The sequence below is a fragment of the Capsicum annuum genome, chromosome 1 (assembly GCF_002878395.1).
Source record: "Capsicum annuum cultivar UCD-10X-F1 chromosome 1, UCD10Xv1.1, whole genome shotgun sequence".
NCBI lineage: Eukaryota > Viridiplantae > Streptophyta > Magnoliopsida > Solanales > Solanaceae > Capsicum > Capsicum annuum.
Window position 1 is genome coordinate 201,439,911 of NC_061111.1, and position 12,463 is coordinate 201,452,373.

The 12,463-nt window shown below is 35.9% G+C and overlaps 2 protein-coding genes across 3 annotated transcripts; both read right to left on the reverse strand.

The window, feature by feature from the left end:
* Window positions 1-1,449: 1,449 nt before the first annotated feature.
* On the reverse strand, window positions 1,450-4,148 carry LOC107844297 (probable purine permease 11). Its single transcript, XM_016688758.2, has 2 exons — window positions 3,749-4,148; window positions 1,450-2,695 (listed from the first exon to the last, which is right to left on the reverse strand). Exons 1-2 carry the CDS (start codon window positions 3,753-3,755, stop codon window positions 1,599-1,601), a joined length of 1,104 nt encoding a protein of 367 aa, XP_016544244.1. The 5' UTR covers window positions 3,756-4,148; the 3' UTR covers window positions 1,450-1,598.
* Window positions 4,149-6,058: 1,910 nt separating this feature from the next.
* Window positions 6,059-12,245, reverse strand: LOC107844320 (ras-related protein RABH1b). Of its 2 annotated transcripts, XM_016688768.2 has the most exons (7): window positions 11,744-12,176; window positions 10,171-10,241; window positions 9,447-9,535; window positions 9,202-9,313; window positions 6,830-6,937; window positions 6,619-6,709; window positions 6,059-6,472 (listed from the first exon to the last, which is right to left on the reverse strand). In XM_016688768.2, the coding sequence occupies exons 1-7, from the start codon at window positions 11,858-11,860 to the stop codon at window positions 6,326-6,328; spliced, it is 735 nt and encodes a 244-aa protein (XP_016544254.1). In that variant the 5' UTR covers window positions 11,861-12,176; the 3' UTR covers window positions 6,059-6,325. The 2 variants fall into 2 exon arrangements, with proteins under 2 accessions (XP_016544254.1, XP_016544260.1); XM_016688774.2 differs by lacking the exon at window positions 6,830-6,937 and having other exon boundaries at window positions 11,744-12,245.
* Between the last annotated feature and the right edge of the window lie 218 nt (window positions 12,246-12,463).

The following is a 12,463-nucleotide window of genomic DNA, read 5'->3' on the forward strand; positions in this document are numbered from 1 at the left end:
AGAGCCGGTTATTCACCTTATCAGGAACAATCCTAATGAAGATGCATCAAGTTTACTCTTATCAGTCAAGCTATCAAATCGAATTTTATCCAATGCCTACACAAATTCAGCCCGAGAGAGATTCAAAATCCACACTCAAAACAACAGATAAATTGAACTGAACTGAACCATATAATTAAATAAGTAAAATAACATTCTCTTGACAACTTAATTAAAGAAGCTTTTGGATAGGAGGAGCAAAATCGTAGCTTTAGCTGAAATCTTTATCTGAGTTAAGAAGTTGTCTTTAACATGTATAAATAACTTTTCCAGAATCCAATGAGTTGCCTTTTCTAGAATCAAAAACACGTCAGACTTTTTTACGTGACAACAAAGTAGTTAGAGGTTCAAAATGCATAAACTCCAAGTTCTAGCTCTGTTCGTCTCTGCTATTAGATGAAAACACAAGTGTGATGCAGGATACTGGTGGTTCCAAAGTGAAAGCTACGGGTTGTTAGCATAGTTTATCTTGGAATTATCTAACACACAGATTTGTCGCAGGATGAGAAAGCAGCAGGACATGAAATCCTAAACTTTTCTATCATCCTGATCGTTGAGCACAACAATAGAGTTGTAGCACAATTATCAAACTTAACACAGATTGCCTAGTTTATATTTGGTTTAGATGATGCGAGTAATTTTTGGTGAGGAAACTCATGTTGTTTTTCTGGACAATCAAGTCAAAGCTCCGTCATTACTTTCACCAAGCACTTGACCTGCAACTTAAATTTCTTCACCTTAATTTTAACCCGATTTTCACTCCTCAAAAAGCAATTTTTAGCTCAAACACTCTATCAATCCAATACCCAGTTAGATATCAAAGAAATGCACAACTCGATAATCAATTTTCAGCTCAAATCCTCTATGAATTATCTAAAAAACAACAAATACCCACCTACATATAACACAAAGTGATTGAAAAATAAAATCAACCCACTTATGAGCGTAGAAGCTATAACAGAATACAAATCTAAACCCTTAATTTGAGTAGATAATCCAAAATTTTGAGAATTATAGAAGTTGAGAACTAACCAATTGACAGTACGGCGACGAAGAAGCCAAGCACAGAGGATTTTAATTTGCCGGAGAGAGTGAATCAGCTGGAAAATACAAAGAAGAATGGAGAAGTTTCGGAGTAATGTATATCGGCTTGACCCTGGAAAGAAGGTAATGCCCTTTGATCGGCAAGCAGGACAACCAGAAGCTCCTCAAACTGCCTCTTATAAATAAGAGAAATATATTTATATTATACTAGTATTATATATATTTTATGTCTACAACAATCATGGTGAGTCTTCCTTACTTTATGGCTGAGAAAAATTGCACTGTTTTTTTGTGCTTTAGTTAAGTGCTATACAAACCTCTTCTGCCACTGAATGGTCACACAATTTATGACATGAGAAGTCAAGATTTTGCAACTAAATTGTCATTGCTATTAATAGGTATTTGTATAATGATAATTCCTAATAGAACAAAATTTCTAACTACAAGCAAGTATCTAAAGAATATTAGCTATGAGTTCCAGAAACTCTTTAATAATTTCTTAAAACTATAGCCTATCAGCAAGATCTTGACTCGTGTGGAGCATCATCAATGGCGCTTGGTGGTTTTTTCGCCTTAAGATCGTCAATGTAATTCTGGTATATGTAAGTACCAAAGCCCCAAATAGCCATCAGCATGGCGATTATCTTCACACCATTCATCTTGTCATGAAGGATTATCACAGAAGCAATAGGGGTGATCGCCAAGGAAAGCGTACTAATGACATTAGAGAACAATGAGGACACCACGAAAACCAAACCAACAACCCCAACTGAGCAAATCTGCCAAGCTATAGCTGTCCAAACCAGAGTCATGACATACGCAATTTTTCCAGCAGTAAAACCACCCATTTCCCCGTGCAAAGTCTTCCATTCTCCACTAGCAAAGAGACCAATTGTAGAGACCGCTGTGGCTACAAGTGCTGTGTAAATTTGCATCTCCAAAACCACAGAAAACGTTTCTTTCTTTAGAACCTTTTGGAATGAAAGCTGCATAAGGGAAAGCAAGAGAGCATACATAGCTGAAGCAGCGAGAGTAACTAGAAATCCAATGACATATTTTGACTTAGTTACGCCTGCAGGCTTATCAGAATCATCATTAATAGCAAGAAGAGAGGCAGATAAGGAGAGCACAACGACAGAATTCATGATCAATGCTGTGAACTTTTGATGGTTTATGAAGAAAGAAAGGATTGCACTGAAAACCAATTGCGTTGCACAAATAAGGGAATAAGTAGAAGCAGAGAGATACAATAGACCGATAGAATAGAGCATGTTATCTCCTGCAACAAATACACCAATTACGAAATAGACAACACTAACTGTGATGATAGAAGGTCGGTTGGAGCCTTCTGAATTAGATTGAGGAGAAGAAATGAATAGGTAAGGAATGAAAAGAATAGGAAAAGCAGCTGTCTGGACAACGGTGGCCATCCATTTACTCTTTCCACCCTTCTCATAGTAAAATCTTCCCAAAATAACAGCAGCAGCTTGACCAACGAGAAGGAAAATAATGTTGAGTGCCACCAGAAGCCAAAAGTGCAGACGATTCAGCTTGGCCAGTGGATGCAGCGCATTTGAGGCACTATCTTTTCGCAAAATAGGTTGCCGATTATCTGCTGATATAACAACAAATATGAACATTACTGAGTGTGGTATGACCAAATACAAAGAACACAACCAATCTAAGTTATCAAAGACATAATAAAAAGAGATTATCTATGGAACTTCTGAAAATTGCCACTGATTGCAAGTGCTCACTTGTCCTGTCTCCTCTAATATGTCATATCTAGATCCCTCAAATTCATAGTTACTTTGTATCAACAGATTCTTTTAACAAGCACAAGCAATAACTCATGCAACTATTGAGAAGTAATCCAAGAACAACAACTACTACTATGTCTCATTACCAAACAGGAGCAATCCAAACTATATACAACATACCCAATGTACTCCCTCAAGTGGGGTCTGGTAAGGATAGAGCGCACACAAACCTTACCCCCTATCTCATGGAAATAGACAAGATGTTTCCGAAAGACTCAACTCAAGCAACACATAACACGGTGTACTAAAAACGTGAGGACTCTGTAGACTAAATATGATCAATTGCAATAGCATTAAAACACCCTAGCAATACACACAAACAGAAAAGTGCTTTCTTACTTCAGCTAAATTTCATTCTTCACCATTTAAGAGAGAGAAAATAAAGCTCAACATAGAACAACTTGAAGTGTATGAGATACGGTAAAAACTCAGAGCTGAAAATGTAACAACTCAAACCTCATACTTCACAAAAGGAAAACAAAAAGATCTTTACTTTATCATTTCTCCCTTCTAAATTTACTGTTTGGCCAACAAAAGGTCACATTTTTTCCTCGTATTTATGAATTCGTTATTCATAATTAGCGAAACAAAAATCAAATCAATCTCCTTTTCATAAACCCAACACATAACACAAATAACTCAACAACATAGTGATCAGAAATCTTTAAAAAAAAAAAACAGAAAATCATGACACAAAAACCCCAAGACTCGTTTTTTTTTTTTTTAAATTGAAACAAAACCATTTTACCATAAATTAACGAAAACCCACAAGATATAATCAAAGAATGAATAAGAATATCAGATATATTTATGTAAAAATAGAGAAAAGAGGAGAAAGGGGAGACCTGCCATGGTAGTAAAGAAGGAAAAAACTGGTCAAGCGGCCACAGGAGCGTCAAGTAAGAGAGAAGAACGGCACTTCAATAATAAAACAATTTAAAGGAAACAGCATTAGATGGAGGATCTTCCATTTAATAGCCCAACTTGGGCTTGGCACATCCATAAATATGAATAATTTTATTAGATTAACCTTTAAATAAATTAAATTTTACATTTTTAAAAAATACACTGATAATGAATACTACTAATATAGTGATATTTAGTGTTATTCATAAATTTCCAAAATGGATGGAGGAAACAACAACACCCCATCCACCCAACTACCCTAATTTATTTTTTTACTTTTTTTTTTTAAAAAAAAAAGACAAAAAAAGAACGTTGGAAATTGAAGGCATATTACGAAGGGTCATGATATGAAGAACGTGAATGGAAAAGAGAAAATGAAATTTGACGGGGTACGAACCAATGGGAAGGGGACACGTGGGAGATATTATTTGAGACAGACGTGAGGAATATAATAACATTCATGCCGTTTTTGTGTAGATATGTTTGACCCGTAAAAAGTCAGTGTAGTACTTTTTAATGAGATTGGATAAATGTGATTACATTAACCATCTCTTCTAAATTCTGAAGGAGAAAGGCCAAAAGGTACGACAAGAGTTGTTTTTCCTTTTCTAGTACCTCAATATAGTACTCCCATCATGCTTTTGTGAGGTTTTCTATATGGATTATTATGTGTTTATTTTTTTATTTGAAGTTATTTTTATTTTTTTACTATATGAATCATAGCGATAGTTCAAATAGAAAAATAAAATAATTAATAGTTGAGATGTATTTTAATAAATAGTTGGTGATAATTTTAAGTAATAAAAATAAAAATTTGATAGTTCAGGTAGAAACTTAACAAAGAAGTCAGACAAGTCAGGCTTATTAAAGTGGGCGAGCACTTTCACCATCGATCGATAGGTTGAAGGTTTGAGTCACACCGGAGAAAATACAACAACAACAATAAACCCAGTATATTCTCACATAGTGAGGTCGGGGAGGGTAAAGTGTACGCAGGGACGGAGCCAGCGTGCTTGATGGGGGTTCGGTCGAACCACCTAACTTTTGCATAGACCCTATATTTGTAATTAAAAAATTCAGAAAATGTGTATAATTATATATGTCCGACCCCCATACAAACATGGCTGGTAGTCCAGTAGTAGGCATGTCACCTCCGCGTCCCTGAGATGGGGGTTCGAACCCTCAAACTTCAAATCCTGGCTCCGCTTCTAAGTGTACGTAGTTCATACCACTACCTCCGAAGAAGTAGAGAGGCTGTTTCCGAACCCTCGGCTCACACCGGAGAAAATAGAAACATTTATACGAGAAGCCAAGGATTCGTGTTGCATTAGGGGTGGAGGTTCAATTTGGTTTTCGATTATTCAGAAGCGTGTACGGAATACCAAATCAAACTAGTTCATTGATTTTTTCGATATGAGCTTGACATATCAATTGGAAGCTTTCCTTTTAAATCGTTTCAATAGTTTTGCTCCAACTAAGCATTCAAAATATTCTTCGTCGAAACTGACTTGGAATATATTTCTATAGATATATTCCCTCTCTCTCTCTGTTTTTCTTTTACTAATATCTGTTTCTACTTGGTGAAGTGAAAACAAATATATAGTGGAATAAGATCACGAATATGATGAGTGAAGATCAATAACATCATGGCTGCTAAGTTGCTATTTTTCACGAACATAATGAGTGAAGATCAATAACATTAGGCTGTTAAGTTGCTGTTTTCCACAGATTCTCGTAGGGGCATAGTTTGGACTGCACTACGTTCGAATGACGCAGTAAGAAGAGTTGTCTAATTGTGTTAAAAGATGTCGAATTTTGCTGTGATCCTTACATAAAATCATAGTCCAACTAACAAACGTGTATTCTAGCACTCTAAAAAAAAACAAGCTGTTACTCATAGATAAAGAAACATTTTCAAATTGTGCACTATAGCAAAGCCAGAAGTAGAGTTGTGAGGATGTGCACAAATTTTCAGACAAGGATTACAAAATGACTTGCTGAAATATGCTTCAAAAGGAGACAGCGTAGCTATATTGTGGACACGGAAATTTTACTTTGTGCCACACACAACTGACACAAGTTGCTTCTTTTCATCCCAAAAATTGGTGGTAAAAAATTTGGCTCCACTAATTTGTGAAACAGAAGGGGGGGAAAGAAGGTCGCACACAACTTGCATCAGTTCTGTGAGGCACAGATAAAGTTTCTGTGTTCAACCACTAAGCTCAAGAACGTCCAACCAAAATTACCGATTACAGAACTGCAATGGTTCAGCTGATAATATGTGCTTAAAAGACTTGTTCCATAAGGGGGTTGCTAAATTGCAAGGTCTAGAGACTGATACAAATAAGTGATGCATGCTAGGTCTTACTCAACTAGGATGACAACCTCATGTATCCAACTTTAAACAAACAGCAAAAACAAAAAAAAAAAAAAGGCAAATTTTTACAGACAATACTTGCTGTCGGAAACAAAATATAAGAACTGAGTTGAAAACTATAGAACTGCAAACCACAATATTAACAAGCACATCCTCCTGATTGTGCCTGTGATTGGGATGCACCAGTGTTGCTTGACTTGAGATTGACATCAACCATGTCTTCTTGCTTGGCTGAAGATAGGGTCTCCATTCCTGGCAATGCTGCTGCGATTTTCCTAAAAAGAGGCTGCAAGAGTTGAATATGCACTCTATCAGCAACAAAATAGCAAGTGGATGCAAGAATGCACAAATGATGCATACGTCATCTTCTATACAAAACTTAACACATATTCACATTTTACTGATGCAAAGTATAAATCTAATATTACTTACTTTAATATTGAAGCCAGCCTTTGCACTGGTTTCAATAAACATCACATTTAGTTCGCGAGCTTTCGCTTCTCCTTCCTCAATGGAAACTTGCCTGCACTTTGCCATAGGGTGAAAGAGTGCATGAGATCATGTCTTAGATGTAGCAACAATAAGACTACTGATAAAAACATGGTACTCCAGTTGTAGACAGCACAACGCAAAGCTCACTAACATGTAACGTTGCTGGGTCTCTCGAAGCCACAAACTACTCTTTGCTGGCAGAAAAAGAAGGGTGTATTCCACACAAGTCCCTAAACTTTTTATGTAAATCCAGAAGCAGCTTCAACAAAACAGACCATCAGAAATTCTCGATATCTCTCTCTACTATTTCTTCCGCATATAATGGAACTTGTAGCACATAAAAAAAGTGGCAATACTTCATCGCTCCATGAGGAAATGCAGATTTCTTCTATTACAGAACAAGATAAATTAAAAGGTCAAGAATCCTTACACTTAAGCCCCAGTACACTTATTAACTCTACTAAGGAATTTTTCACTTAGATTAGATAATGCTAAAACTATTCCTACCCAGCAATTAGAAGGTTCTTATTCACATCTGTTACTAACAATTACTAAACTAACTCATTAAGGACGAACCCAAAAGCACCTCTACAAGTAGCTAGTCACATAACCACACAACTGTCAATTCACATCTGGTAAACGGTAAACCCCAGGACCTTTTAACACTTTCTTGTAAATCCTCATATGGTTGCACAAAGACATCTACTTAAAATAGACATATGGCCATCCAAACTACTAAAGCCTGAATAAGATCCAGAGCACTAGTGGAAAATAAGAATCTCATCTGCCCTATAAACTCCCACCCCGGCTTAGCAAAAGCTTCATAATTCCCAATATAGCTTGATAAACTAAATCTGAATCACCAGTAAAGGATACGTGTTGATATTGTAAATATAGACAGGTTACAGGTAGCAACTAAGGAAAACTAGCAAGTCAATACAGTTGCTATATAACAAGTTCCAAGTTTTTATAAATGCACTGAAAACGAATAAAGCTTTAGTATCATTAAGACATTCTTATGTGGATAATACTAACCACCACTCTATCCATAAATTACACGTAATCGCCACTAACCACCTCTGTCATCACAACCACCACCACTATTAGCGTCGTCAACCACCGACCACTCTGTTACCACAACTACCATTAGCAACCACTACTAGCAGCGACTACCACATCTACCACTTCCATCATTAAAATATTCATATTTATTACTTTGAGCTGGTTCTCTGACCAAAGAATATATGAAGACTTAAATTTTTATGTTGGCAACGTCAATTCCTATCTAGATAGCTCCAGTAAACGTAAGAGGAAAAAAAAGATGAATATCCAAGCAAAAGAACACATGAATGCAACAATAATTGCATTCAACTAGGCTATGGGTTATACAATAATAAGATATCTTAAAGTCTCCTTCAGATATATGCACGTGTTTACTGTAATAGGAATTACAACCTTAAGACCCTAGAATTGGGAGCTGGTCATGACATTATCAAAATTAGATGCTCCAATTACATGCTAAAACTCTAAAATAGACAAAATGCTCCAAACATCTTGATACCTAGAATCTACAACCAAACATTAGACATTCGATCCCTTTAAATTCTTCCTCGCACAGATTTACTAAAATTCTTATACATCTTGTCAAAGCTCGCCTGAGGAATCTTCAAACTTTGAAGTTATGCGTAAACAGGCCATGCCTCGCTCAGCTGACACTTCAATTCAAGCATCAAAGACCTAAGTCGACCATTCATCACCTACAGTCTCTACCTTCAAGAGGACACCACCAAAAAAAGAACTACATCACTTAATTTGCATTTGTTTAATTCCTTTGTCATATAGCAGCTTTTGTGTTTGCGGGTATTAGCCTTAAATTAGATGTGTAGTTTTTTATATATTTTTTTCTTCATTAAAGTCTCACTTTTTTGCACTTTTCACTTAAACCTCCAACAGGTAGAACTTTGTTCGCCTTTGATGACATCGCTCTTTTATATGTTGTATTTACCCCCTTCAGGAGCAAACGTTCCGGTATTTTGCAGAAAAGTTGCTATAACATAAAAATTCCAGTAGTAGAGATAAATCTCAGCAACTGTCATAGTAGTTTGTTCCTTTACTCCAAAAATGCATAACAAACAGTTAGCACATAATGTAGAATCCACTTCAAATTGTTCAACTTTCAACAATGTAGAGCTCTCAAATCTAATGAGAGAGCACATAACGAGTGAACATGATTTTGACATCAATATGATTCCCAATCCAATTTTATTTTCATCTTTCCATAGTGTCTAGATTTCATCACCTTTTTTGGGGGGAGGGTGGGTCCAGAAACCATCAAAGAATTCTTTCATTAGAAATCTTGACATGACGTAACCTAGTTGAAGGTTAAGGCCAGAAAATGACTGAGATGAGGTAAGAGGATAAAAAGTAGGGTGAAAATTTCATATCACATCTCAAAGAAAGCCTCTCTCACCCTTACGCCCTTCATAAAAGGAAAGGAAAACAAGAATGAAAAGTTACAGCTACCTTTTTTCAACAAGATCAGTCTTGTTACCAACAAGAACAATAATAACGTCACTGCCCCTCTCAGTTCGAACCTCCTCAATCCACTTTGAAGTGTTTAAGAAGGACTGCCTGCCTGGAACCAACAAGAAAAGTACGGTGTGTCACTTCGGCGAGGGATAAGTCGTCAAAGTAATTCTTTTTGAAGCAAGGATAAATGGAAATCAAGTATGATCAGAAAAAACTGCAAAAAAACGAAACATACATACTTGCAACATCATACACAATGACAGCAACAGAGGAGTCCCTAATATAGCTTGGTATGAGACTCCTAAATCTCTCTTGACCTGCAGTATCCCTGAAAGTATATCATGAAAAAGGCAAATTTTAGAGCACTTGAAAATGTAAAATAAATGCTAAATTCAGTATCAAATGAACAAAACGAGAAGCCTGCAAACAGTGAAATGTTTTCCAATTAGTGAAAACAGGTCAGAGAAAATTTTGTTACCATGAACTGGTATGAGAAGAATTTTTTTGTCGGGCCAGGGAAATATGACTAGTATTTCCATAATTACTCATAATCCAATTGAACGGCACAGGACAAACAGAACCTAGCATTACAAGGAATTAACGATAGATGAGAATATTTTACTCTATCCCCTTATTTTTCCTACATAATACTGAAGCAAGAACAATTATATCTGAAGGCATCCACTAAAAAGTCTATTTTTGGCAAGAAACTTTAATTGACCAATTACCATCCTGATTTATGTCAACACTCATAATCAAGGATAGCTACATTACTTTTTCATGAAATAGGTTAACACAAGGCATCACATTGTACTGTTAGTTGTCATACCTCGAATAGATTTATGTTGTTACTCCTTAACAACATTGGCACAAATTCAGCGTATTAAGAATGTTAAAACAGTGTTTATGAATATGATCAGAGCTCAATGAGTGGACATTGTCTCATAAATAAGTATATCTTACCATAGCTGCAATCTTACTGTACGATCTTCCAGGTACATAGTCTTCGACAGGAAGTCAATTCCAATTGTGGCCTGAACAAGAAATTAAATAAAATGAGGATGCTTAATAACGTATCTTCTATTTGAATATAAATTAAAAAGTAGCTAAAATTTGAACAAGAAGAGGGAATTGTTCGTTGAAATGGAAAAACTTTACTTCAAGAGGGGAGGCAAGGACTAGAAAGTCTAGATTACAGGAGGTTTCACAATAAAAAAGACACATAAGAGCCCTATTCCATCAAAGCATGGGAACTGACGCTTGATGCAGTGGTTGTCTAATAGTCATTGAATCACGAAAAGATCAAGCAAGTCATTCGTTAACTTCCAAGGTTAAGATTGTGATATACTTGCACGAGATATTTGAAAGAAGAAGCACGTTACTGTCAGACCAAGCAAAACACTCTGTCACAGTAAAAGAAGGAAAGATCAAACACTTTATCCACAAAAAAAAGAATAATTTTTTTATTAAGAATCTGTAACAAATTTTCTGGATCAACGCAGGCACCATTTTAAGTATTAAGTCCAGATATATAGTTTGTCGAGAGAACGGAACTATGGAAGAAAAAATAAGTTGGGAGGTTTAAGGATCCATAAGATAGAATATATTCTTATATTCTAACTCTATTTTCATGAGACTAATATTTTCGTGAGACTAATCTCTATGGAGAGCTAGCTTTTCAGGCATTGTTTGATATAACTCTTTTTTTTTAGCAATTTTCTTTTTGATAACCGTGGTGTCCGGGCCAACTGGTGGGCACCTTGACTAATTCCACGGGATATCTGTCACCTCCCACCAGCAACAAGTACCAGGTAACTCTGTCCACCAAGGCTAGAACAGATGGTAAGAAATCACCTAGTGTTTGTCTCTGTTGGAAATTGAACCTGGGACCTCATGGTGCTCAACCCACTTCATTGAACCACTAAGTCACACCCTTGGGTCCTATGGATTATCTTGTCAATAATGTGCAAGGGAGAGTACAAACAGCTTTTCAGGTTATTCAATGATCAGGATGATAATTGATAAGCTACAATTTAGGTCCATTTTCTCTATCCCTCTGCTGAATGATCAATCGATTTTAAGATCCTACTTTAATTGGATTTTGAAATTAGAATTTTGATGATATTTTTGCCATGATGAATTGAGAGAGTAACACTTCTACCAGTTGTATAATACGAGTGCCATTACTTCACGTTAGATTCTTTACCACTTATCAGTTATTAACGCAGCCAACTTTCAGAGAGCAACAACCGCAATCAAAATTCCTCAAACAGAAAACTCACCTATGGTTTTCGGATGACTCGAAATCCGTACTATACTCTATGAAAATAAATAATATGACCAAAAATGCATTGTGAAACATCTAATAGCAAATGCATTATACATACAAGCGTCAATAAACGTGCTCTACAGATAAAGATCTCGAAAAACGAACACTAATTCCTTATGTAGCAAAACTAAATAACGCCTAAAGCAGATCCGCATAAACAAAAGGTTAACAAATCACGTGAATAACGAATTAAGAACAACGTTATACCTGATAGGTATTATCGAATTTATCATACATGAATCGAGTGATAATACTGGTCTTGCCGACGGACTGATCTCCTAAGAAGACGAGTTTGTATTTTGCAAGAGCTGAAACCGGAGCCATCTAATCGGATCTTTAGGTATGACAAAGTGAATCCAATAACAAAAAAGATATGGCGGATCCGATAAGTATTTTCCGACTGAGTATCGGAGATCTCGCCGGAAAACGATCACGGAGAAAGCAAAGGGGTGTTTGGATTCGAGGGCTTAGCGAGAAATAGTGTGTGTGTGTGTGTGTGTGTGTGTGTGTGTGTGTGTGATGATTTGTATTGGGAGGGTGCGGTTCGGGTGTAAGGGTGTTTTTGAAGAGGCCTGTTGGAGGTGTTTCTCTATTCAGTAACATGGCTGCATTGTGGTGATTTGCTGGCTCTCAAATTTTTTTAAAAAATTCTTTTTGGTTTATTATCTCACGGTTTTCCTAAATTTTTTATTTTATCTTATTTTCTGCCACAATAAAAATTATAAATACTCTTTTATTAAAAAAAATTTCTTCCATGTTAAGTTTATTCCCATCTCTTTCATGTTTTTATTCTTGTCAGGAAAAGTTTGAACTTTTATAATTTGAAAATATTTTTTTCTAGGAAAACACAATAACTTCTATAATATCATCAATAAAAGAATTTTGTTTTGGGTGAAAATTTTTAATATTATTTATGTTTTTTGATGT

Excerpts from the sequence above, each read along its gene's own strand:
- LOC107844320 (XM_016688768.2), bottom strand. The coding sequence starts at position 11,860 with ATGGCTCCGGTTTCAGCTCTTGCAAAATACAAACTCGTCTTCTTAGGA. Across the intron at positions 9,536-10,170 it reads ACAGTAAGATTGCAGCTATG|GGATACTGCAGGTCAAGAGA; the intron begins GTAAGATATACT and ends ATATACTTTCAG. Across the intron at positions 6,938-9,201 it reads ACTGATCTTGTTGAAAAAAG|CTGCTTCTGGATTTACATAA; the intron begins GTAGCTGTAACT and ends GTTTTGTTGAAG.